At 43.3% G+C, this 25,653-nt stretch overlaps 1 protein-coding gene across 1 annotated transcript; it reads right to left on the bottom strand.

Annotated features, from left to right (window-relative positions):
• Nucleotides 1–15,536: 15,536 nt before the first annotated feature.
• On the bottom strand, nucleotides 15,537–24,380 carry ACTA2 (actin alpha 2, smooth muscle). The gene is made up of 9 exons (XM_069753502.1): nucleotides 24,233–24,380; nucleotides 21,854–22,024; nucleotides 21,031–21,159; nucleotides 20,831–20,941; nucleotides 20,334–20,418; nucleotides 19,979–20,140; nucleotides 19,703–19,894; nucleotides 18,069–18,250; nucleotides 15,537–15,840 (listed from the first exon to the last, which is right to left on the bottom strand). The coding sequence occupies exons 2-9, from the start codon at nucleotides 21,980–21,982 to the stop codon at nucleotides 15,697–15,699; spliced, it is 1,134 nt and encodes a 377-aa protein (XP_069609603.1). The 5' UTR covers nucleotides 21,983–22,024; nucleotides 24,233–24,380; the 3' UTR covers nucleotides 15,537–15,696.
• Between the last annotated feature and the right edge of the window lie 1,273 nt (nucleotides 24,381–25,653).

The raw sequence follows: 25,653 nt of genomic DNA, 5'->3' as shown, positions 1-25,653 counted from the left end.
GTGCTCCTTCCCTTCCTAGCTCTCCCATACGCCAAAACAGAGGTTTACCCCAACATATGGAGTATCAGCGTACTCAGGACAAATTGGACAGCAACTTTTGAGGTCCAATTTCTCTTGTTACCCTTGGGAAAATAAAAATTGGGGGGGCTAAAAAAACATTTTTGCGGGAGAAAAAGATTTTTTTTATCTTCACGACTGTGCGTTATAAACTGTAGTGAAACATTTGGGGATTCAAAGTTCTAACAATACATCTAGATAAGTTCCTTGGGGGTCTAGTTTCCAATATGGGGTCACTTGTGGGTGTTTTCTGCTGTTTAGGTACATCAGGGGCTCTGCAAACACAACGTGATGCCCACAGACCATTCCATCAAAGTCTGCATTCCAAACAGCGCTCCTTCCCTACCAAGCTCTGCCATGCCCCCAAACCGTGGTTCCCCCCACATATGGGGTATCAGAATACTCAGGACAAATTGGACAACATCTTTTGGGGTCCAATTTCTCCTGTTACCCTTGGGAAAATATAAAACTAGGGGCTAAAATATCATTTTTGTGGAAAAAAAGGTTTTTTATTTTCACGGCTCTGCCTTATAAACTGTAGTGGAACACTTGGGGGTTCAAATTTCTCACAACACATCTAGACAAGTTCCTTAGGCTAGGTTCAGATTGCGTTAGTGCAATCCGTTTAGCGCCTAGCGCTAGCGGATTGCGCTAACGCAATGTGATATAAAGGGGTCGCGTTAAACGTCCCCGCTCTCGCAGATCTCCAATCTGCGAGAGCAGGGAACGGACCGCGGGCGCGCCACGGACGCTGCAAGCAGCGTCCGCGGCGCACTACAAAACACCGGCACATCGCTAGCGCGAGCCGAAAATGGCACGCGCTAGTGATGCGCGTCCCCATTGCTGTTAATGGGCGCGCTAACGGATGCGTTGCACGGCGTTAATTTCACCGTGCAACGCTGTCCGTTAGCGCGGTCTCCCATTAACGCAATGGGAACCTAGCCTTAGGGGTCTACTTTCCAAAATGGTGTCACTTGTGGGGGGTTTCCACTGTTTAGGTACATCAGGCGCTCTCCAAACGCGACATGGCATTTTATCTCAATTCTAGTCAATTTTGCAATGAAAAGTCAAACGACGCTCCTTCTCTTCCGAGCTTTGCCCAGCGCCCAAACATTGGTTTACCCCCACATATAGGGTATCAGCGTACTCAAGACAAATTGGACAACAACTTTTGGTGTCCAATTTCTTCTGTTATCCTTGGGAAAATAAAAAATTGGGGGTGAAAAGATCATTTTGTGAGAAAACATGATTTTTTATTTTTACGTCTATACATTATAAACTTCTGTGAAGCACTTGGTGGGTTAAAATGCTCACCACACATCTAGACAAGTTCCTAGGGGGTCTACTTTCCAAAATGATGCAACTTGTGGGGGGTTTCCTCTGTTTAGGCACATCAGGGGCTCTCCAAAAGCGACATGGCGTCTTATCTCAATTCCAGTCAATTTTGCATTGAAAAGTGAAACGGCGCTCCTTCCCTTCCGAGCTTTGCCATGCGCCCAAACAGTGGTTTACCCCCACATATAGGGTATCAGCGTACTCAGGACAAATTGGACAACTTTTGGGGTCCAATTTCTTCTGCTACACTTGGGAAAATAAAAAATTGGGGGTGAAAAGATAATTTTTGTGAGAAAATATGTTTTTTTATTTTTACGGCTCTACATTATAAACTTCTGTGAAGCACTTGGTGGGTCAAAGTTCTCACCACTCATCTAGATAAGTTCCTTAGGGGGTCTACTTTCCAAAATGCTGTTACTTGTGGGGGATTTCCACTGTTTAGGCACATTATGGGCTCTCCAAACGCGACATGGCTCCTATCTCAATTCCAGCCAATTTAGAATTGAAAATTCAAATGGCGCTCCTTCACTTCCGAGCTCTGCCATGCGCCCAAACAGTGGTTCCCCCCAACATATGGGATATCTGCATACTCAGGACAAATTGTACAACAATTTTTGGGGTCCAATTTCTCCTGTTACCCTTGGTAAAATAAAACAAATGGGATGTGAAGTAAATTTTTTGTGAAAAAAGTCAAATGTTCATTTTTTTTAAACATTCCAAAAATTCCTGTGAAGCACCTGAAGGGTTAATAAACTTCTTGAATGTGGTTTTGAGCACCTTGAGGGGTTCAGTTTTTAGATTGGTGACACACTTTGGTATTTTCTATCATACAGACCCCTCAAAGTGACTTCAAATGTGATGTGGTCCCTAAAAAAAATAGTGTTGTAAAAATGAGAAATTGCTGGTCAACTTTTAACCCTTATAACTCCCTAACAAAAAAATTTTGGCTCCGAAATTCTGCTGATGTAAAGTAGACATGTGGGAAATGTTAATTATTAAGTATTTTCTGTGATATATCTCTGTGATTTAAGGGTATGAAAATTAAAAGTTGGAAAATTGCAAAATGTTAAAAATTTTCACCAAATTTCCATTTTTTTCACAAATAAATGAAAGTAATGTCAAGGAAATTTTACCATTATCATGAAGTACAATATGTCTCGAAAAAACAGTGTCAGAATCATCGGGATGTATGCAAGAATTCCAGAGTTATAACCTCATAAAGGGACAGTGGTCAGAATTGTAAAAATTGGCCCGGTCATTAACATGCAAACCACCTTTGGGGGTAAAGGGGTTAAGGTGCTTGACTTGTGCAACCCCACCTTAAACGCAATATCTATTTAATAAAAAAAAAATTGAGACAAAAAATTACGTGGGCTCCCACACAATTTTTCTGTGTCAGAGAGGGAAAGCCAGCGAATGGGAGCTGATGTTTATAGACTGGGAAGGGGTTAATACCCATGGATCTTCCCAGGATATGAATCTCAACCCGGAGCTGTAAATTTAGCCTTTACTGGCTATTAAATAGGGAGACCCCCTCCAAAGAAATGATGAGGGGTCCCCCTATAATTAATAGCCAGAAAAGGCTATGCAGACAGCTGTGGGCTGATATTCATAGCCTAGGAAGGGGCCATGGATATTGCCCCCCCTGGCTACAAACAGCAGCACACAGTTGTCGCAGATATGGCGCATCTCTAAGACGCGCCAATTCCAGCATTTAGCCTCTCTCTTCCCACTGCCCTGTAGCGGTGGCATATCGGGTAATAGTTGGGGTTGATGCCACCTTTGAATTGTAAGGTGACATCAAGCCGGCTTAGTAATGGAGAGGCGTCAATAAGATACCTATCCATTACTAATCCTATAGTTGTGAAAGGGTTAAACAGCCAGAAAAAAGTATTTTAATGAAAAAAACATAACAGTTTTGCCATCTTTATTGTTCTGCCAAACCATGCAATGCCCTTGATCTCCTGAAAAAAAATAAATAAATAAACCAACACAAATACTACCTGTTCCGACACAGTCCATTTAATAACGAGTATCCCACGACGATCTCCCCTATAGAGCAGTGCATTACTGAAGAGGTTACCTGAGTTCAGGCTCTCACTTTATGGCAATGCTGCGTGAGAATTTTCCCATGCAGCGGTGCCACAAGTGACAGCCACCTCTGACGGCGGAGTGATACAGTGCAGTGGATTACCTCCTGTCACTGTATCACCAGAGCCCCTGGAGAGTGGTCGCATCTGCCGATATGACAGCTCTCCACAGGAGATCGTTGTGGGACACTTGTTATTAATTGGATTACATCGGATGAGGGAGTATACTGTTGTTTTTTTATTTAATTTTTTTTACAGGTGATCGAGGGTTTCGGGGACTAGGTTATTGGTGAGTATGTACTGTAGGTTATATGTACTGTATGTACTGTATATTTATATGTGTGTGTATGTGTTTGTGTTCTTTGTTACACTTGAACACAGTAGCCGGATGATGGGACTACTGCTAACCCATCATCCGGCTAGCTGTCACTGTAGCAGGCATAGCCAGATGAGACTAGTACTACCATCGGACAATGCCTTCCTACATACAGACACACACACAGCCCTGCACACCCAAGCACACAAACACAGAGACACACACTGATACACACAAACACCCACACACAGACACGCACATCTTCTCCGCACACACACCCAGTCTCCACCCACACTCCACTCACACACTCTTCCCCATACCGATCTACAGGGTTTCTCGCAGGCACATCCGCAGCAAATTTGCAGATGTTTTTTAAACCTGCAGTTTTGCTGCGGATTGGCCTGACACAATGGAAGTCAATGGATGCAGAAACACTGCAGATCCACAAAAAGAATTGACATGCTGCGGAAAATAAAATGCTGCAAATCCGCACATTTTTGTGCACACCAAATGTCAATTTCACATTGACTAACATTGCTTGTGCATTACTCTGCGGATTTGATGCAATTCCACGCATCCAAAAACGCTGCAGATCCGCATCAAAATCCTCAACGTGTGCATATAGCCTAAGAGCATGACTAGGGCTGTAGCGTTCATTGTAATGCTGACGGATTGCAGTCGTTTCAATGTCTATAACGTTCTGCCCGGATTTAAGGCGATAATGGTTAGCAGTATATTGATAAAAACATTATCTTCCAATTATTCCTACTGCAGATTAGTGCCCTGTGGGAACCTGTGTAAGCAAGGAAATGACTTGTAATTTCCAGACCAAAGTGGCTTCTGACCTGCATTTTGGCTTATTCTCTAACCTTAATGTGTGGTCCTGAATGAAAGCGTTTACTTATTAAATTTTATTACTAAAACATAGTGCTGATGTCAGCCTTCCTTTTGTGTGTTTATGCATTCGCTGTAACCACATGATTTGTCTGCTTCCTCTAGAATACAACTGAATTAAAGGGGTAGTTGCAAGGTGACCTCTGTGCACATTCCCTATTAGAGCATTTGGTTGTCATAGATGAGTGGGTCTCCAGATAGAGACCTCACGCTATGTACCAAAATGAGCCACTATGTAATACCACACACTGGGTAAGAGGTGACTGCCTGTTTCTTCTTCTGATAACCGCATAATCATTGGAGGTGAGAGAAGCAGAACCTGCGTAAATCAAATAATCACCATGCCAGCTTCATTTTAGAATGAAGACTATTCCTTTTATATGCTTTATTATTTTATATTGCAGGTCCTTCGGCTTTGATTCTGCTGCTCTTCTGAAACTTAAGTGTTTCTGTTCATCCCATGCATTCAGTCTATGCGGATACAATAGGCCCTTTGGAGAGAATGGGACCCGATCCTTGTTGGTCCCATGCTCTTCACCTGGTTGGTCAAGGACATGTCACCAACGTTGACATTGGTAGCAAATAATTGTGTGGCCCAAGTGTCATGGAAAAGGTGTGGAGAATAAGGATCAGTCCTTCGTGGGTGGCAGAACTCAGCCCTATATTAGTGGCCCACTATGCTTCCCATCTTCTGTGTCTACATGACACAAGGAGGATTTTTCAAACATCACCAACTGTCATAGTGGCGTCTGTGTCTGTAAATTCCACAGATTCATACACTCTTCCTTGTAACTCCATAAATAGTTATGGTCTACGCGGAATGACTTGGGTGTCAACTCTTAGAGCGGCAGCTCGTAGGCAGGCTAACAAGAGTTAAGTCTTTGCTGGGTTGAGGTTGTTGATTGGTCACATCCTACAAGAGAACCAGTCATGTCTACTCTTTCTCTATTTAAGCTGGCTCTGACTTAAAGGTAATGCCAACAATATTTTCTCTACCCTGGTTGCTAGTGGTTATTTCGAAAGTTGTTGCAAGCAGTGTTTGGTTAACTCTTTCCTTTTTCCCTAGCTGTCTCACGGGCTTTACACTTTAATTCCTTAGTGGTTTTATCTGAGAGTGTGTTGTCAGACTGTACTTAAGTTTTACCCTATTTGTCTTGTTTGTATTCTCCCCAAACACTTTACTGACTAGCTCTGCTTAGGAGCACAGTAAGGAACGAGGCCCAGGCATTCCCACCTTCAGGGGTAATCCTGGGGACAGGGATAGCTAGGGACCCTTTAGCCTGAGAGTCAGTATAGGGGCACATTGGCTTTTCCGCAGTCACACGTGACACTACCACTGCTTTGCGTATACAGTATCCATTCCAAAAAAACAAAAGAGAAAGATATGCATAACAAAGGGATCAACCTTCAAGAAATAACAACTTTATTGATACAAAAAGGCACAACAGAGCAAGACATACATCTCTAGGGTATAGGAGTCTATCAGTGTCTCCATAGCTAGCCATTTGCAGCAGGGGGCGCTGACTTTATTTTTTTTGTCCAAGGGTCACACTGAACAAATCCAGGGGCCCCTCTAAATTAAAGGGGTGTTCCCTTCTGTGGCATATCTGACGTGTATACCATAAATAGGTATGAATCTAAAAACTAAAAAGTTCAGTAAATATTTAAAGGGGTTGTCCAAATAGCCCAGTTTTATTTAAATTCACACATGTAGGCATATATTAAAAATTCACCCTTTTACTATCGTATTTCCTTTTGTAGATGGGCACCCTACCCTAGTATTTTTGCACCCCTTTATATTGTCAGATGGCCAGGGCTTCAGATTAAGTGACCCTCTGACATCCTTCTAAAAACTACATTTCCCTTTAAACACTGCTCCCCCTGTGTCCAGTGTAACTGAGCGGCACTGATGGCAGGGAGAAGCGGTGGAGCTACAGGACAGGCACATGCTCGCCCTGCACAGTGATGACTTTGTGCCCTTCTCACTGCACAGGAAGGTAACGCACACTTGTATGTTGCCGTAATGAAAAACTAGTGTGCATGCTCAATAGAGATGCCGCTGCCATACCCTGCTTGCAAACCTCATCCATATTCAGCATGGGGTCTTCAAATATTGAAGCGGTGCCTACAGTTTATGAATTTCTGAAACTTCACTAATTTAGTTTAGAAAAAATTATAATATCATCAAAGTTAATTTATTTCAGTTCCTCAATACAAAAAATGAAACTCATATATTATATAGTCATTATCAACATAGTGATCTATTTCAAGTGTTTATTTCTGTTAATGTAGATGATTATGGCTTACAGCCAATGAAAACCCAACAGTATTACCCTGAGACCTGTGGACCTTAGATCACCAGAGTTAGCCATCTGCTAAAGCACAGGATCTACATGTCACCTACTCCAACAGTGACACAGTGCAGAATCGCCACTATCAGGACTTATTTTCCAGAACACACACGTGAACTAGTAAGTGACTAAGTGACCAATCATTACTATATATTAGGTCGGACTCAGAGTTCCACTTGTGAGAGCCTCGCATCACTTCACCCTGCACAGCCGCCCATTCTTTGGACAGGAGTGCAGCTGCATAGAAATACGGACATTTCTGTTCTGTTTGATGAATCCTGTCATAAATCACACTCTGTGAGTATCTCCAGGCTCTTTATTCACATCATGTCTCAACCTCCATTACATGAATTCCGAGTACAACAACATCCAACAAGTTCCAAACACAGAAGATAGAACACACATAAAAGTAGTGAGACCCCTAGAGGCCACATGAACATATAACATATTGCTACATCCTTTCTCTTTTAACTAGAGGAACAATAAAAGATACTAAACTAATGTATACTATGACAAAGTTAGAAATTAACCTAGTACGTCCAGTTAGATATAATCTTTAAGGTGCGCCGGCTTTTTGCTAATTCTGCCAGCTCTGGTAATATAAGATGTGTCACTTTCTACATCTGGTACATCTGGTAGTTCTTCTGATATTGTCTGTCTCTGGCCAGAGTCCTCACCCTGATGGTCAGCTGTCACTGTTGGTGCCTGACTTGTACTTGCTGCCTCGTTGTCTTGGGTGTCTGGATACTGTTCAAAAGGCCATGAATCATCTCTTTCTTGCGTTTTCCTCAAATATCTTCGATTCCTCCTTAGTCTTCTTCCGTCGTCTGTTAGAATTTCGTAAGACCGAGGTCCCAGTTTCTGGACAACCTTTGCCTTTTGCCAGTGTTTGTCAAATGTGGTGCTTGGCTGCAGCCGAATGTTGTCATTTCTCTGGAGCTCAGGCAGATCCTTTGCAGATTTATTGTAATAGAAAGCTTGCCTAGCTTGATTCTTCTGTAATTTAGCTTCGATGTTTCCCAGCAGCTTTGGCTCTAACAGATGACACGCAGTTGGTACTAGTGTCTTTGTACGCCTACTCATGAGCCTCTGTGCCGGACTGCTGTCTAGGCCTTGGGTGGGTGTGTTTCTATGATCCAGTATAGACAGATATACATCAGCACCCGCCTGGTTTGCTTTCTGCATGAGTCTTTTGGCCGTTTTTACTGCTGACTCTGCTTTCCCATTACTCTGAGGATATCTTGGAGAAGACGTCTGGTGTTCAAATTCCCATTTCTTACTGAAAGTTTTGAATTCTTCCGACGTAAACTGTGCCGCATTGTCAGAGAAAACGATATCTGGAATGCCATACCTGGCAAAATGGGCCTTGAGTTTTTTAATCACTGTTCTCGCCCTTGTGTCCTGCACCAAATCAACCTCCCAGAAGTTAGAGAAATAGTCCACTGTAATCAGGTATTCTTTGTCATTCCATGTGAACAAGTCTGTTCCTATTTTTGACCAAGGCCTATGTGGAATTTCATGAGGTTGCAATGTCTCCTTTGGTTGCTTATCATTGCAGGATGCACATATTTCACATTGTGCTATGTCATTTTTTATGTGGTCATTCATTCCTGGCCAATAAACTGATTCTCGTGCACGACGTAGGCATCCTTCCATGCCTAAGTGAGAAGAGTGCAATGTCTTCAATATGCCTCTTCTGAGAACTTCAGGTATAACAGCCCTGTCTCCTTTAAAGATGATTCCTTGCTGCACTGACAATTCATCTCTTATGTGGAAGAATGGTGAGACTTCCCTCGGAGCATGCTGCTTGTATTTTGGCCAGCCCTGCAAGATGACAGTCTTTAAACTCTGGAGACTTTTATCCTTCTCTGTAAAAGTCTGGATTTGCTTGACCTTTTCTTTTGACACTGCAAGGTAGTTACACATATTGATGGTTTCAATGTCTTCCTGCTCATCATTTGTGATAGGAAGGTAAGCTCTGCTTAGCGTATCTGCAATCAGTAAGTCTCTTCCTGGACAGTACCCGATGTCAACATCATATTTCTGAAGTCGCAACAGCATGCGCTGTAGTCTCTTTGGGGCATTTAGTAATGGTTTCTTTGTAATGCTCTCCAATGGTTTGTGATCCGACTGCACTGTTACCCGTCGACCATAGGTGTACTGGTGAAACTTCTCCATCCCAAATACCACAGCCAGTAGTTCCTTCTCAATCTGCGCATATCCCTGCTCTGTTGTTGTAAGGGCTCTGCTTGCAAATGTAATTGGCTGTTTGTTCTGCATTAATGTGGCTCCAAGGCCTTTTTCCGAAGCATCACATTGTACCACCACTTCTCGATCTGGATCGAAATACTTTAGGGTTGCTGTATCTGCAATGGCATTCTTTACTGCTCGGAAAGCAGTCTCCTGGCTTTCTGTCCATTCCCAGCGCACATCTTTGTGGGTTAGCTGTCTCAGTGGCTCACACATGTCTGACAGATGTCTGCAAAATTTTGAGAGATAATTCACCATGCCCAAAAATCGTTGTACTCCAGAAACAGCAGTAGGGGTAGGCAAATCTTGTATTGCTCTCACCTTTTCAGGATCCACTTTGACCCCAGTTGAAGTCAGTCGATGACCAATATAGGCCACTTCTGTCATTTTCAATTTGAATTTGTCCAAATTCAGCTTTATGTTTTTTTCTCTGCATCTGTCCAAAAATTGTATCATCTTCTGATCGTGATCCTTGATTGCAGATTCCATATTCTCACCTTCTCCCACTACTAGGATATCATCCGCTATTGTCTTCACTCCAGTAAGTCCTTCCAAAGCCTGCATCAATTTCTGCTGGAATATCTCTGGAGCAGGTTTTAGTCCCATGGGCATTTTCAGCCATTTAAGCGTCCAAATGGTGAAGAAAATGTTGTCAATAAACTTGAATCTTCAGTCAGGGCCACATGCCAGAATCCATTTTTTACATCACATACAGAAAATATTTTAGCCTTTGATAAATCTGGTAGAACATCATCTAATGTTGGCATTGGGTAATGATTTCGTTTCAGCGCCTTGTTGCGTGGCTTAGGATCAATACATATTCTTAACTTGCCCGATGGTTTCTGCACTATGACCAAACTGCTGATCCAATCTGTGCTCTTATGGACTGGTGCTATCATGCCTCTTCTCTGTAGATCTTGCAGTTCTACTTTCAGCGGTTGCATTAAAGCTACAGGCACTCTTCTTGTAGGTAATCTGGTGGGCTGCACTGTGTTGTCAATTTCTAGCCTATATTTACCTTCAAAGCATCCATCACCTTCAAATACATCAGCATACTCTGCTTTTATTTTCTGCATGTCCAAGTTGTGCTCTGCATTTAGTTTTGGATTTTGTATATCCTGGGCAACTTCAACAGACATAATGTTCTGAGACTGTACTTTTATTAAGTCCATTGCCTGAACTGCTTTTACTCCCAGTAATGGTACATGGTTACCACCCCGTAACACGGTAAATTCAACTCTATAACTCTTTCTGTTACATGGGTTTCGTATTTTTAGCTTACATGTCCCCATTGGTTTCAGAACACTTTTGTTGTACATCACCAGTACAGTGGCGTAGGAAGGGGGGTGCTGGGGGGGGCGGTCCGCCCCGGGCGCCACAATGCGGGGGGCGGCCGGCGCTGCAGGAGAAGAAGGAAAAAAAAAAAAAAAAGACGCCCCTTTAAATCTTCGGGCGGCGCCGTCCGCCGCCACGACCAGGGCCAGCTCCCCCCACCCCCGGGCCCCGCCCCCGCCCCCCGCTCTAATACTCACCTCTCCTGGCTCCTGCGGCTTCAGCGTCCTCTGACTCTCCGACGTCTCAGGGCAGAGGGCGCGATGACGTCACTACTGTGCGCGCCACTCTGCCTCTCTGTCCTGAGCGTCGCAGAGCCGGAGAGACGCTAACTGGCTGCACCGGACCTGCGCTAGGAACGGGAGAGGTGAGGATTTTACTTTTTTTTTTTTTTCTTTATGTCTGACTGTCTGGGGCTGGGGCAATGCTGGACACACTGGGGCAATACTGGAGACCATGGGGCAGATTGCTGGACACACTGGGGCAGTACTGGAGACCATGGGGCAGAATGCTGGACACACTGGGGCAGTACAGGAGACTATGGGGCAGATTGCTGGACACACTGGGGCAATACAGGAGACCATGGGGCAGATTGCTGGACACACTGGGGCAATACAGGAGACTATGGGGCAGATTGCTGGACACACTGGGGCAATACTGGAGACCATGGGGCAGAATGCTGGACACACTGGGGCAATACAGGAGACCATGTGGCAGAATGCTGGACACACTGGGGCAATACAGGAGACCATGGGGCAGATTGCTGGACACACTGGGGCAATACAGGAGACCATGGGGCAGATTGCTGGACACACTGGGGCAATACAGGAGACTATGGGGCAGATTGCTGGACACACTGGGGCAATACTGGAGACCATGGGGCAAAATGCTGGACACACTGGGGCAATACTGGAGACCATGGGGCAGAATGCTGGACACACTGGGGCAGTACAGGAGACTATGGGGCAGATTGCTGGACACACTGAATACTGGAGACCATGGGGCAGATTTCAGGACACATTGAGGCAATGCTGGAGACCCTGGGGCAGACTTCTGGACATACTGGGGCAATACTGGAGACCATGGGGCAGATTGCTGGACACACTGGGGCAATACTGGAGACCATGGGGAAGAATGCTGGACACACTGGGGCAATACTGGAGACCATGGGGCAGAATGCTGGACACACTGGGGCAATACAGGAGACTATGGGGCAGATTGCTGGACACACTGAATACTGGAGACCATGGGGCAGATTTCAGGACACATTGAGGCAATGCTGGAGACCCTGGGGCAGACTTCTGGACATACTGGGGCAATACTGGAGACCATGGGGCAGATTGCTGGACACACCGGGGCAATACTGGAGACCATGGGGCAGATTGCTGGACACACCGGGGCAATACTGGAGACCATGGGGCAGAATGCTGGACACACTGGGGCAATACAGGAGACCATGGGGCAGATTGCTGGACACACCGGGGCAATACTGGAGACCATGGGGCAGAATGCTGGACACACTGGGGCAATACAGGAGACCATGGGGCAGATTGCTGGACACACTGGGGCAATACTGGAGACCCTGGGGCAGATTTCTGGACACATTGAGGCAATGCTGGAGACCCTGGGGCAGACTTCTGGACACACTGGGGCAATGCTGGACACTGGGGCAGATTGCTGGACACACTGGGGGTAATATGCTGGACACACTGGGGCAATGCTGGACACTGGGGGCAATATGCTGGACACACTGGGGCAGACTGCTGGACACACTGGGGAAAGGCTGGACACTGGGGCAGATTGCTGGACACACTGGGGGCAGTGCTGGACATACTGGGGCAGATTGCTGGACACACTGGGGGTAATATGCTGGACACACTGGGGCAGATTGCTGGACAACATGGGGGGTAATATGCTGGACACACTGGGGCAGATTGCTGGACAACATGGGGGTAATATGCTGGACACACTGGGGGCAGGACTTGAGGCATGGGCAGAATGTAGATACGGGGCATGATTGGAGACACGGGGCAGGATTGGATCATGGGGCAGGACGGATACGATGGAGGCTGGTGGGGCAGGATGGGGAGATCATATGGGGTAGAATGGATACTCATGAGGGCAGGATGCGAGAACATATGGCTGGAGCCAGGAATGAGATAAACGGGGCCAGGGTGGGGAATAGTGTTACCATAGGGGATAATTAAGGGATATTATTACTGCAGTGATGTATTTATTTTATTTTTTGAGTATACTGTTTTAAATGGGGGTCGGTCCTGTTACTGTGCAGAGTGACACTATATCACCTTTTTTTCTTCATGTGATGTAATGTAGAAGTTGTGAAAAATTAAGTAATGTGTTCTGCAAGCGGAGCTCGAGATAACTGTGTTATTTCCTGCAGAAACGAGTCCTGGCTGGAAGGAATGATGGCGGTCTGTGCTGGATGAAAGATGAAGGACTTCACCTAGAGACGTCACTGGTGAGTCAGTGTTACCTATACACTGACACTATACACTGTATACTATATAGAGGTCCTGTGTATAATGTCACCAGTGATCTCTGTATTACCTCTACACAGACACTGCATACTAAGTACAGATCTCCTGTGAATACTGGCACTTATGGTGATAGTATTGTGGTTTTTTTTTTTATTACTGATCAGTATTGTAGTATTCAGTCACTATGTGGTGGTAATATGTGGTCTGGAAATGGTGCGGTGGTATTTGTCCCTTGTATGTAGTATTATTCGGTCACTATGTGGCCTGGTCATGGTGTGGTGGTATTAAGTCACAGGTGTGGCATGTGGGGGTGACACCATTAGGCCCAGTTTAAGTTCTACAAAACAGGAAAACCATTTTTGGTAACCTTTGTGTGTATTGAGCCGGGGGGGCGCCAAACTCGGGAACAGCCCCGGGCGGCAAAAGCTCTAGCTACGCCTCTGCACCAGTACCTTGTCAGTTGGCTCAATAGAAACCTGTTTGTTTAGCAGATCAAATGAAATTACATTGCAGCTTGCTCCACAATCCAGCTGAAATCTAATGGGCTTCTCATCCAACAAGAATGTTGCATAATGCTGCTTGGCATCCTTCACTACCGACTGCCCGACTACATTGACTTTCTCTGTTGTAGACTGCATTTGTAGCCATGTAATGTCCTCTGCACTGTCAGTGTCTGGTGTCACAGTGTGGAGCTGTCTGTACTGTTTGCCTCTTCCTTGCCTGCAGACAGCAGAGGAATGATTCTTCTTGCCACATGACCTGCAGGTTTCCCCATATGCTGGACACTTGGTTTTGTCTCTCTCGTGTCTTTTCCCACAATACTTGCAGTGGACAGTGTTTATAGGGTAGTCTGGTCCTGTCTTTCCTTTCATAGATACTGCATGTACCTTGTCATCATTATTCTCACTGGTGCCTGCCATCATCTTCAGGCTGTGCTTTGTGAGCTCAGCAGCCCTGCAGATTTGCATACATTTCTCTAAAGTCATGTCTTCCTCTCTCAGTAATCTTTCTTTGAGATGACTGTCCTTTATGCCACACACCATTCTGTCCTTGATTAGACTGTCCCTGATCTCTGCAAAGCCACATGTTTCTGCAAGTCTCCTCAGCTCTGTCAGATATCTGTCCACATTTTCACCATCCTCCTGATGTCTTGTGAAAAACTTATATCTTTCCACTGTCTCATTCTTCTTTGGGTCACAGTGTTTATCAAATGCCTGCACAATGTCTGCTAGGAGGAGGTTGTCTGTGTCTGGGAGCAAGGTGTGGGCTAATTCTCTGCCATTTTCCCCAATTAGGTAATAAAACAGCTTTACTTTCCGTTTGTCATCAGTGGGGCCCACAGTCAGATCCACATACAGTGTAAACTCTTCCTTCCAATGTCTCCAAGTCTGGGACAGATTACATGAAGTGACATCCAGTCTCTGAGGGGGCTTCAGACCAGTCTCCATTTTTCTGTACTGTCAGGGAATCTGTACTTACAGTTGCAGTGATCTGTGCAGCTCCAGCCTCATATAAGCTCTAAGAATTTGCATGTTCTGTGCCCGGCTGCCACCATGTTCTGTTTGATGAATCCTGTCATAAATCACACTCTGTGAGTATCTCCAGGCTCTTTATTCACATCATGTCTCAACCTCCATTACATGAATTCCGAGTACAACAACATCCAACAAGTTCCAAACACAGAAGATAGAACACACATAAAAGTAGTGAGACCCCTAGAGGCCACATGAACATATAACATATTGCTACAGTTTCGGGTGATGCAATGCAAGGCTCGCGCATCGCTCTCGCATTATTGGCATATAAGGGGTTGACTTATATAAAGCCCCTCTCCTGTATGGTATTGTAGAATCTACAATAGCTATCACTCATGTAAGAAGTGAAATCTGGCATTGTACTATACCTATATTTCTGTATTTGGGCATCATGAATCGTGGTATGTGTCCAAGGGGCCCACTGAGACTCTTTCGCCCGGGGCCCTCAAACACCTGGAGCCGGCCTGACTGGGGGACACTAGATGTAGGGTTTGATCAGTGACCTGAATCTTTACCCAAAGTATAGGAAAACCTACCTATGACAAAGTTGTTGTACTTCACATTTCAGATGCTACAGAACCCAAATCTTTGCTCCGATTCCTTTTAAAAAGAGGTTCTGCATTAGCTGTATCAACACCTGTTATATTAAATACCATACAGGTAAGATTATTAGATGCCATGTCTCAGTTATGGGATCTCCAGCCTTCCTCTATGACACTGTAACTCCTTAGGAAATCTACAATAAGTCGATCACTAAATATGTATACTTTTTTTTTTTCGCCAGTTTTTATGATTCATAGATTGACCAGTAGGCGTCGCTCTAACAGCATTCGCATACACAGTACAGTCCGTTATAACGTAAACCATTTACTAATTCATTTGTAGAATAGATTAAGCTTTATTCATAACAAACAAAACAAAAAATACTTTTTCGAATTAGCGCCTAAGACATATTTTGGAATGAAATGGTGGCCATGTACGTGGAGTACGCTTGAAGATATAACTTGGAATTGAAGACAATATAAAAAGAAAGGACATTTAAAAGCATTTGCGGTGCACAATGGAGGGGCCGGCTTCATCGTATTCTGGTTTGCTGATCCACATCTGCTGGAAGGTTGACAGGGAAGCCAGGATGGATCCACCAATCCAGACAGAGTACTTGCGTTCTGGAGGAGCTATGATCTGCAGGGACAAAAGGACAAGTCAGCGGCTGACGGAGTTTGTAATTCTATTTACAGTCCATGCAAATTGCCTCTTCAGAGAAGAAGAGGACTAGAACCAGTGTCAGACTGGGGTGCCCAGGGCCCACCAGTAATAATGACTTTGGGGGTGCCCATTTTTCACCTGCATACAAATATTACACTACCCTCTTTCCGAAATGTATCTCTACATAATAACAAAATTGGTAGTTTGGTTAATGAATGATGAGATGCTGTTTATTTTCTATACAAAGTGAATCAAGTAAATTAGGCCAAGTACTGCCCATACAGTGTGGTTAGGGGCCCAGATCTGCACAGGGGCCCAACGGGGGATTCCCCTGTTCTTCCTATCGGACAGTCCGAGTCTAGAACTCTAGTGCTACCTTTTGGAAGTAGCAATAGCTGAAGAGGTAATTTGCATATTTAGAGGACCATGCACGGCGTATAAGTCTCCTCACTCTGACATGACAGGCCTGGCTTGTTACTCTGCAGCAGGAGACATGTTATCTCTTAGATCCCATATTTACTGCGCACAAATTTCCAAACCTATAAAAGTCACGTCTGTAGTCTAGATCAGGGGTGTCAAACTACATTCCTCGAGGGCTGCAAACAGGTCATGTTTTCAGGATTTCCTTGTACTGCACAGGTGATAATTTAATCACATACACAAATAATGAGTTGGCGATTAAATTATCACCTGTGCAGTACAAGGAAATCCTGAAAACATGACCTGTTTGCAGCCCTCGAGGAATGCAGTTTGACACCCCTGGTCTAGATGACTTGTCAGATCAATTTTCTGTATATTTAGACTATATGGGAATCTGTCAGTTATCTTTTTTACCTCCACATTGAGAATATAACGTACAATGAATTATGCCTCACTTTCTTGTCAGGCTGTGTGACCTTAGTATACTTTTTTCATAAATCAATAGTGACGATAAGAAACTATAATAAATCTCATTCTTTCTCCTCCTGGACTGTTCTTTCACTATTAATTCATAGGTGAAATGTGTATTCAGTGAGGACAGATTTTGACATTACTGAGTTAGGAGATGACAGCTGATGATTCTACAAGGTCTCTGGGGAGGCGAGGAGGAGGAGGAAGGAGCTGGAGGCAGACAGAGATTCTGCTGCAAGTTCTCCTACATGGACTGGTTCATGTTAAGCCCACCCATCAGTCCCACCCCAGGAACACCTAAAAGTGGGTATAACAACTTTTGAATATTATGTAACCCTCTTTTTGGTTAGGAAAATGCCAAAATTTGACATGATTGTTTCCAAAAATTCAGGACTGTTTGGTTTATGCAGCCCATAGTTATATATCTACTTATACAGGTGTCAAGGTCAACTGTGATAATAACAGCCACCTAAAATAAACAGGATAGTACATAAGGCTATAGTGGTGGGAGTACAACGGCAACGCAGCCAAAGACCCACCCACTTGCTATGAAACAATGGAAGGAAATTCAGCTGCACTATCTGGCTGTACCCTAAATAAATTGCTGCTGCTCCCTGACTCACTTTGTCCACAGATGTAGCAATGCTGAATAAGTCATTTATCTACTGCAATTGGGGTGCATTGTCAAGGCATCATAATAGCTCTACAGATTAATATTTCACAAGGCGTACCCCTTATTGCACCACACATATAAAAGTAGATTGTGCTGAATGCCAAATAACATACCCAGCTCTGCTACATTTGTGTGCTGTCCCTGATAACATCAGCTCCGTGTTGAGCAGTGGCTAGTTATCTTTTGGATTCTTGTTGCCCACTATGTTTCTGTCCTACCAGCAAACGCTTGTATTGTCATCTAATTTTCAGCTGTAGGACTTTATTCTGTGGCCTACCACGCACTCAATATGGCAGATTTAGCAAAAGGTGAAACAAAGATTTGCTTTAACTGAAAGGTGGAAACCCCCATTATGAAGATTAGTGTTCAATCTTTGTATTGATATGTGGCTTACTACCTCCGGATACACAGAAATTTGCTAAACATTTCCTTTTCTTTAAATTATAAGATGTACACATACATGAACCAAAGCCGAGAATATAGAAAATGCTATAAAGCTATAAATATATACAGTGTATATATATATATATATATATATATATATATATATATAGTACATTTATACTGTAATACTAGGCTGACTATGGTGAAACGATACCCTGGAAAGTCATGCAGGGGCTCATTAACGTAGAATATTTACCTTAATTTTCATTGTGCTGGGAGCCAAAGCAGTGATTTCTTTTTGCATTCTGTCAGCAATGCCAGGGTACATGGTGGTACCTCCTGACAGTACATTGTTGGCGTACAGATCCTTCCTGATATCTATGTCACATTTCATGATGCTGTTGTAAGTGGTTTCATGGATACCAGCAGATTCCATTCCTGTGTAATGTGATGATGAGATTTATAGGTTAACATGTGACTACTGTTCACTGATCTTAATGTAGTGATAAAAGACCAGTGGATGAACCAGTGACAAAATAGTCGTGGTAATTTAATGGTTAATGGTTCCTCGATTGGGAACCTAACGGTAAGGCTCTGGTCACATGTCCGATCAGACATTCCATTGGTTTGTTCTATTTGTAAACAACGGAATCAAGGGAACCGGTCATCAGGATTTACCCCCAGCAGGTATTGGGAGCACTTTATCACTAACACCCTCTTTAATGATGCTGGCATTAGCTCTAAAAACTAAATTGAACTGATCCTACTCTCCCTGCTTGTGGTCACAGGACTATTGCGGGACCATTGGCAATCAATGCCACTAATCGGGGGGAACACAGACATCCTGACATGTGCGGGTAGAGCAAGGAGGTGGAGAAGAATCTGTCCCGTTTCTCCGCCTCCCTGCTCTCTACACACGCCAAGATGTCAGTTACACTGCTGTGTGCATACTCCACCAGCACACTGGTATTGATTGACAGTGGTCCAGTCCCAGGCTAGTTCGGTGACCGCAGGCAGGGAAAGCAGGGACAATTAAACTTAATTTTTAGACATTTAGCATATACAGGGGTTGGACAAAATAATGGAAACACCTGGAAACATCAACAAAAGATAGTTTAATATTGTGTAGGTCCACCTTTTGCGGCGATTACAGCCTCAATTCTCCGAGGTATGGATTCATACAAGGTGTGAATTGTTTCTAAAGCAATTTTAGCCCATTCTGCAGTTAAAACACCCTCCAGTTCTTTGAGCGACGATGGCGGCAGAAATCGACGTCTAACTTGAATCTCTAAAATCGACCATAAATGCTCAATAATGTTGAGGTCTGGGGATTGTAGGGGCCAGATGAGATGCTCAACTTCATTAGAATGTTCCTCGTGCCATGCTTTAACCATTCTAGCTGTATGAATTGGTGCATTATCATCCTGAAAAATGGCGTTCCCCTCCGGGAACAGTGCTTGAACCATTGGATGCACTTGGTCGCCCCAAAATGCCTAAATAATCTCGGCTGTTAATTCTTCCATGAAGGGATATCATTTATGTTTTAAAAATGGACCTCATTTTGATTCCATAATTGATCATTTATTTTATAGTCTGTTTCTAAAACAGAAGACAGAAACTGAATGTCCGACACGTGACACGAGTCTAAGGCCACGTTCACACGTTCAGTATTTGGTCAGTATTTTACCTCATGTTTGTAAGCTAAAACCAGGAGTGGGTGATAAATACAGAAGTGGTGACTATTATACTTTTCCTCTGTTTGTTCCTCACCTGGTTTTGGCTTACAAATACTTTTGTAAAATACGGACCAAACTTGTGAATGTGGCCGAAGGCTGTCGGCAGTCCATCTCATTAATGACACCATGATAAAAATTCATTGATTGAACTCACCAATGAAGGATGGTTGGAAGAGAGTTTCAGGGCAGCGGAACCTCTCATTGCCAATGGTGATGACCTGACCGTCCGGAAGTTCATAGCTCTTTTCAAGGGAAGAAGAAGAGGCGGCAGTGGCCATTTCATTTTCGAAGTCCAGAGCCACGTAGCACAGTTTCTCTTTAATGTCACGGACAATTTCTCTTTCAGCTTTACAGAAGAGAAAAGGCAATGATCACTTTCTTGTTTGTTGTCCCTTCTGTAGGGTAACTTATGGGAAACCATTAGTCTTACCAGTAGTTACAAAAGAATAGCCGCGTTCAGTCAAGATCTTCATGAGGTAGTCTGTTAGGTCACGACCAGCCAGATCAAGACGCATAATGGCATGAGGGAGGGCATAACCTTCATAAATTGGTACATTGTGGGTGACACCATCACCAGAGTCAAGTACGATACCTAAAAAAGAGGAATCGTTGGTCAAATGACGTATTTTTGTTTACTGGATATGACAATCCTACAGCACATCTTCACAGCTAAGTGATTGAGCTCTAGATATTCTATTGGTTGACTCAGAATTTTAGCTGAGGTTCCCTGAGATTAAATAGTTTATTATTGTGGTTACTTGTTTCCAGTCCTGACTTTTACTTACCAGTTGTACGGCCAGAAGCATAAAGGGATAGCACCGCCTGAATGGCAACGTACATTGCTGGTACGTTGAAGGTCTCAAACATAATCTGCAAGTAAAGCACGTGTGATGAGAAGACATGTTATGTTAAAATCACATTTTCTAAACCTATAGTCTAGAAGACAACTACTCAGAATACTTCCAAGTTTTGGGGGATATCCTTATAGAGAAGCTACTGGTATGTCTTCTACCAGGAGTGTAGGTATATGGGTTAGCCGAATATTTGACCTAGGTGCTGAGGGCACCAATAAGATGCACAGTCATGACAAGGGTATTTTGAATTATGCCTAGGGCAATGACTTGAAACATTGCCACAAGTGCAAAAAGGCCTCTTTCATCTATATTTGTGATTTTGGACTTTTTATTCTAACAATTTTTGGACTTATTAGTCTATTGGTAGAAATAATTTTGCCGAATGAGAGTGTATTAAATATGATGCTCTATAATTCTATTGTTTGTACCTGGGTCATTTTTTCACGGTTTGCTTTGGGATTCAATGGAGCCTCTGTGAGAAGGGTTGGGTGCTCCTCTGGAGCCACACGCAATTCATTGTAGAAACTGTGATGCCAGATCTTTAGAGAAAAAAAATGACATTGATTAACATATTACTGGTATTTTATTCCTAGTTTATTACAATAAATGCGTTAACCGACTGACATACCTTCTCCATGTCATCCCAGTTTGTGATGATGCCATGTTCAATAGGGTACTTCAGTGTGAGAATACCTCTTTTGCTCTGAGCTTCATCACCAACATAGCTGTCCTTCTGACCCATACCTACCATCACCCCCTGTGTAAGCAGAAAGAACAGATTATCCATATGAACTTTGGAGAATTAGTGGAAGTGAAGCGGTTATGGGTGTAGTAGGGGTAGTGTTTTATGTTTGGTATATACATGTATGTGTGTATTACTAAATGTATATAGCCCCGATTCATCAAGACTGGTGTTTTGTACCGTTTGTGGGAGTAAAATGACCCAAATTCATTAAGATGCCTCATCATGAATTTGATGCATCTTTCGATTGTAATTTACGCCCCTAGTTGGTGGCAAAGGATGATTACTTCGTCAGCTGTGCTTGACCACGCCCCCTCCTACCAAAGCCACGCCCACTTTCCAAAAACTTGTCAATGATGGCCGAGACTGGTGTATAAACAAAGTCACATCATGTTTGCGCACACATGAGTTGCTCAGAAATTTTGCAGTAACTGCTTGATGAATTGGTGCCTACATATCCCTCTTCTCAGACTCTGTGTGATAGGCAAGATAAGGAGTGCTATGATGAATAATCCTAAAATGTCATAGACACGAAGAGTAGGATTCAATATGGAAATGTAAAAAGGATATCAGATCCTAGATGGAAAATATATAGGAAAGCAAGAAGCTAGTGTAGTAGACAGAATTAGAAATGTAATATATAGTAATATGACTATTATTGATAGGATATAATGATATTACAAAGAAACTGTCAATGTCTCTTTTTTACCTGATGTCTGGGGCGACCCACGATGGAAGGGAATACGGCTCTCGGAGCGTCATCCCCAGCGAAGCCAGCCTTACAAAGTCCAGAACCATTGTCACACACCAATGCAGTAGTATCTTCTTCGTCGCACATTTTGCTTTGTTATAACTTACTCGAGCCTCTCAAACAAGAAACCTGTGGAGGAAAGGTACCGGAGATATGTAAGGGAGCAGACATAGGAGTTAGTAAAGATTTTACTTAAAATATGAAATAATCACAATCTCATTAGGGTAAATTACACGCCACTCTCAATTTTTTTTTTATCAGCTATGATCTAAAGTTGATGCGTTTTCTCAGAAAAAAATAATTAATGGATACATTAGCATGATCCAGAAGCTGGGAACTTCGTGTGCCCCATCATGACAATTATGGCCCCTAAAAGTGTAACGCCCAGGGCACCCTATTACTATCGGATCTTCAAGAGATGGTGGGTGTCGACAACTCTTCCACTTCTTTACAAAAGTACTCAGGTTCAGCAATGAGGTGGCCCAGAGCTGTAGCCAGGCTTTCTTTCACCATGAGCGAAGGTTCAGTTTCTTCCTCCTAGGCCTGTATCTAAATATCCTGGCCAGGGGAAGATCCCCCAGGCATCTCCCGCCTATGGCACATGCCATAGCTGCCCCACCCACTTCACCCCCCAGATACGCCCCTGAGGAGTCCCGGCTTGGGCTTTGATAGGCTTTTGTAATTTCTACAACGAGAACCATGTATGGTGAGTAATTTATTTATTTAAATAAATTTAAAGAAAGTTATTTAGAGATAAATATTCCTTGTGACTTGTATTAAATCTGTTTAGGTAAAATTGAAAGGTCAAAATATTTTAAATTTGTTTTATGTGCAAATTTTTCTTAGACTATATTCCTAGAGTAGATGTGGTAATTATTAGCCAAGTTATTATGCCAGAACAGACAAAAAAAAAAGCTAAAGCAGAACAAGGAAAAAGCCATGCTGTTATTTATAGTCGCATAACACCGTACGAGAAATTCCCTATGGGAAATCCCTATGCGATAGCACCTGCACCCTGACCGCACCCTCCAGTGCTATCTCTATTATCAGCATACTAGGTTTCCAGTTTGTGAGATTTCATAAGAAAAGAAAATAAGAAATCGTTTCAGCAAGTTTGAACATCTTCATATTTCACAATAGCAATGACTCATCTGTAAACTTTTCTAAATGCTGAAAACCCCTTTGAAAATTAGTTTCTTACTTTACATCTGTTCTAACTTCTGATCCATTTGCAAAAAAAAAATAAAAATTTGAAACTCAAAATAAATAAAAGGTTGTCCAAAAAGCATGGATGGGGATGTAGTTGTTTTTTAGGGAGTACGCAGGCATTGCGGTCCTACATGCCGCACATGATGGAAGTGGCTGCTCATAATATCCATTTCCTAATTAGGCAATAGTCTGTCAAACCTCTGTTTTGGGAGCAGAATTCCAGGTCAGGGGTTTTGTTCGTTCAAACTCACATCCAAGACTCACTGCCAGCCACAAAAAAAAAAAAGGCAGCCGGCAGCCAGGGAGGGGTTAGCGGAAAAAAAAATCAGATTTCCAAAACTACTCCAAGCACGCACCATATTTAGTCATCGACCACCAAACTGATCACTACGGTTGTAGCAGAGTTGAGTTTGACAGTTGACATAACTCAGCACAGGAATGCAGACTAAACCTGCAGAGCGACTATAACCCACAGAACTATGACTATGCACATATGCAGCCTCAACGGGACTGAAAAACAATCTCAGCTCTGCTACATCATAAAGGCAGGTTTCCTCTCCTGTCAAACTGTCATATGGAGTGCAGGCCTATATTAGTAATCTGACCTTTGCAAGAACATGACCATGATTATCCTCTGGACCTGTCTGCACATAACTGATTTCCAGCATTTCTCAAACATTTGCTTTGCTGTACTGAGTCCTACTTCCTTCCAGGCAACACATGGTTAAGCATCTGCTTCCAGTTTTCTTTAAAATTAAGGGAAAAGTCCCAAACCATACGAAAATAGTTTAATGAGCACGCGTTCAATTAGAATTTACAAATGTAGCAGAGCTGAACTTGTCGTTTTATTATTTGGGCTTCTTTCAAACTGGTTTAGGGCCGTCTGGTGTGAATTCACAGTATGATTTCACTATGACTTGAACCATATGACAATCTCAGCTCTGCTAGGTCTTTATTTCAGCCATTTATGAAGCCCCCAAGTAATACGAAGGAAATGATAGCATAAGGAAAGGATAGAAAGGAAATGATAGAAAGGAAAGGAAAGATGAAAGAAGAGTCATATATCATGCCCAATGCCATTGCAGAGGCAGTAGGAGCTCGGAGTACCGTTGACTGGGTATCACTTACCCTGACAGTGCTTTGCTGGGGTTAGCTGCTCCGGGATGGTGCACTGGAAATCTGGAACATGTTTGACTATATAGTCTGTTGGCCTGTTCTCCTCCCACCAGCTTCCCAAAGAAGGAGCACAGACAGACTTCTACCCCATCTCTCACTCTAACACATCCATATAGGGACCTCAAGACAAAAACCTCTAATCTGGGTGGATGAGGACCCTGGGTCTCTTCCATTGCATTCCAGTATAGTACTCAAGAAACAGGAGGAGATTTCAGCTGTGGAATATAAACAAATGTAAAATACTGTCATACTGTACTACTGACAGGCCGCCCCCTGGCATCGAGTAATCATACTTCCATACAGGGCAGATACATTGTACGTCTGTCGGGAGAAAGGTATTGTGCGTGCTGTGAATGTACCAGTTCATATAGGAACCTGCTCTCCAAAAATGGAGTGACACACAAATCCCTGCTGCTTTAACTATATGAGTAAGAATGCTGCTAATGCGGTGCTCAATACATATACTACTGGTCACACCTGTACATGCATTGGTTTTCCTTATTAATTTTGGGGTGCGTACTGCTGACATCTTTACAAGCCTCTAGAATTTTCTTAAGCAGCTTGATTTTGTAGACACCTGGAATAGACACCACAGTTGAGCTTCATCAAGGGCTCAACTGTGGAACCTCTAGACATCAGAAACTGTTTGAGACAATCAGGTGTGTTTTGCAGAGGAAGTTGGGACACGATACATATAGTGCTGAACCCTCTTCCACAACTGTTCTAAGCCAGGATATGGCAAGATCCACTCATCTAAGAGAAACGACAGTCCTATCATTACGGTAAGGCAAGAGTGTCAGTCAATCAGGAAGATTGCTAGAACAATGAAGGTATCCTCAACTGCAGTCATGAAAATTTTTGTCAATATGCCGCAACTGGCTCCAATTAGGGACCGCACCAGTAAAGGAAGTCCAAGAAGTACCTCTGCTGCGGAGGATAAGTTCATTAATGTTACCAGCTTCAGAAACTGCAAATTGACAGCAAGTTAGATAATAGCCCTCATAAATGATGCACCATTATCAAGTAGGAGACACATATCAACATCTTCTGATCAGAATGCTAGAAGTAGGCCTTTATGGTCGAATTTCTGCAAAGAGACAACTAGAGAGAGCATCAAACGAGAAGACTTATTTAGGCCAATCAACACAGGGATTGGACTTTAAATCTATGGAAATCTGTACTGTGGTCCGAGTCAAATTTGAGGTTTTTGGTACCAATTTTATTTTTATTAAAATCTCTTCTCATTTTGGGCTTTTCAGGGAGCTGAGTGGTCCTAATCAGTGATACGTAAGTATGCATCAGTGGCTGATTTTAAATGCCTACTTGACCGGGAGAGCCAAGAATAACCAGGGATTAAAATAAATAAAACATTT

This window comes from Ranitomeya imitator, chromosome 2 (assembly GCF_032444005.1).
Source record: "Ranitomeya imitator isolate aRanImi1 chromosome 2, aRanImi1.pri, whole genome shotgun sequence".
In the NCBI taxonomy this organism is placed as follows: domain Eukaryota; kingdom Metazoa; phylum Chordata; class Amphibia; order Anura; family Dendrobatidae; genus Ranitomeya; species Ranitomeya imitator.
The sequence above is the reverse complement of the archived record's forward strand: the minus strand, read 5'-3'. Positions and strand labels throughout refer to the sequence as shown.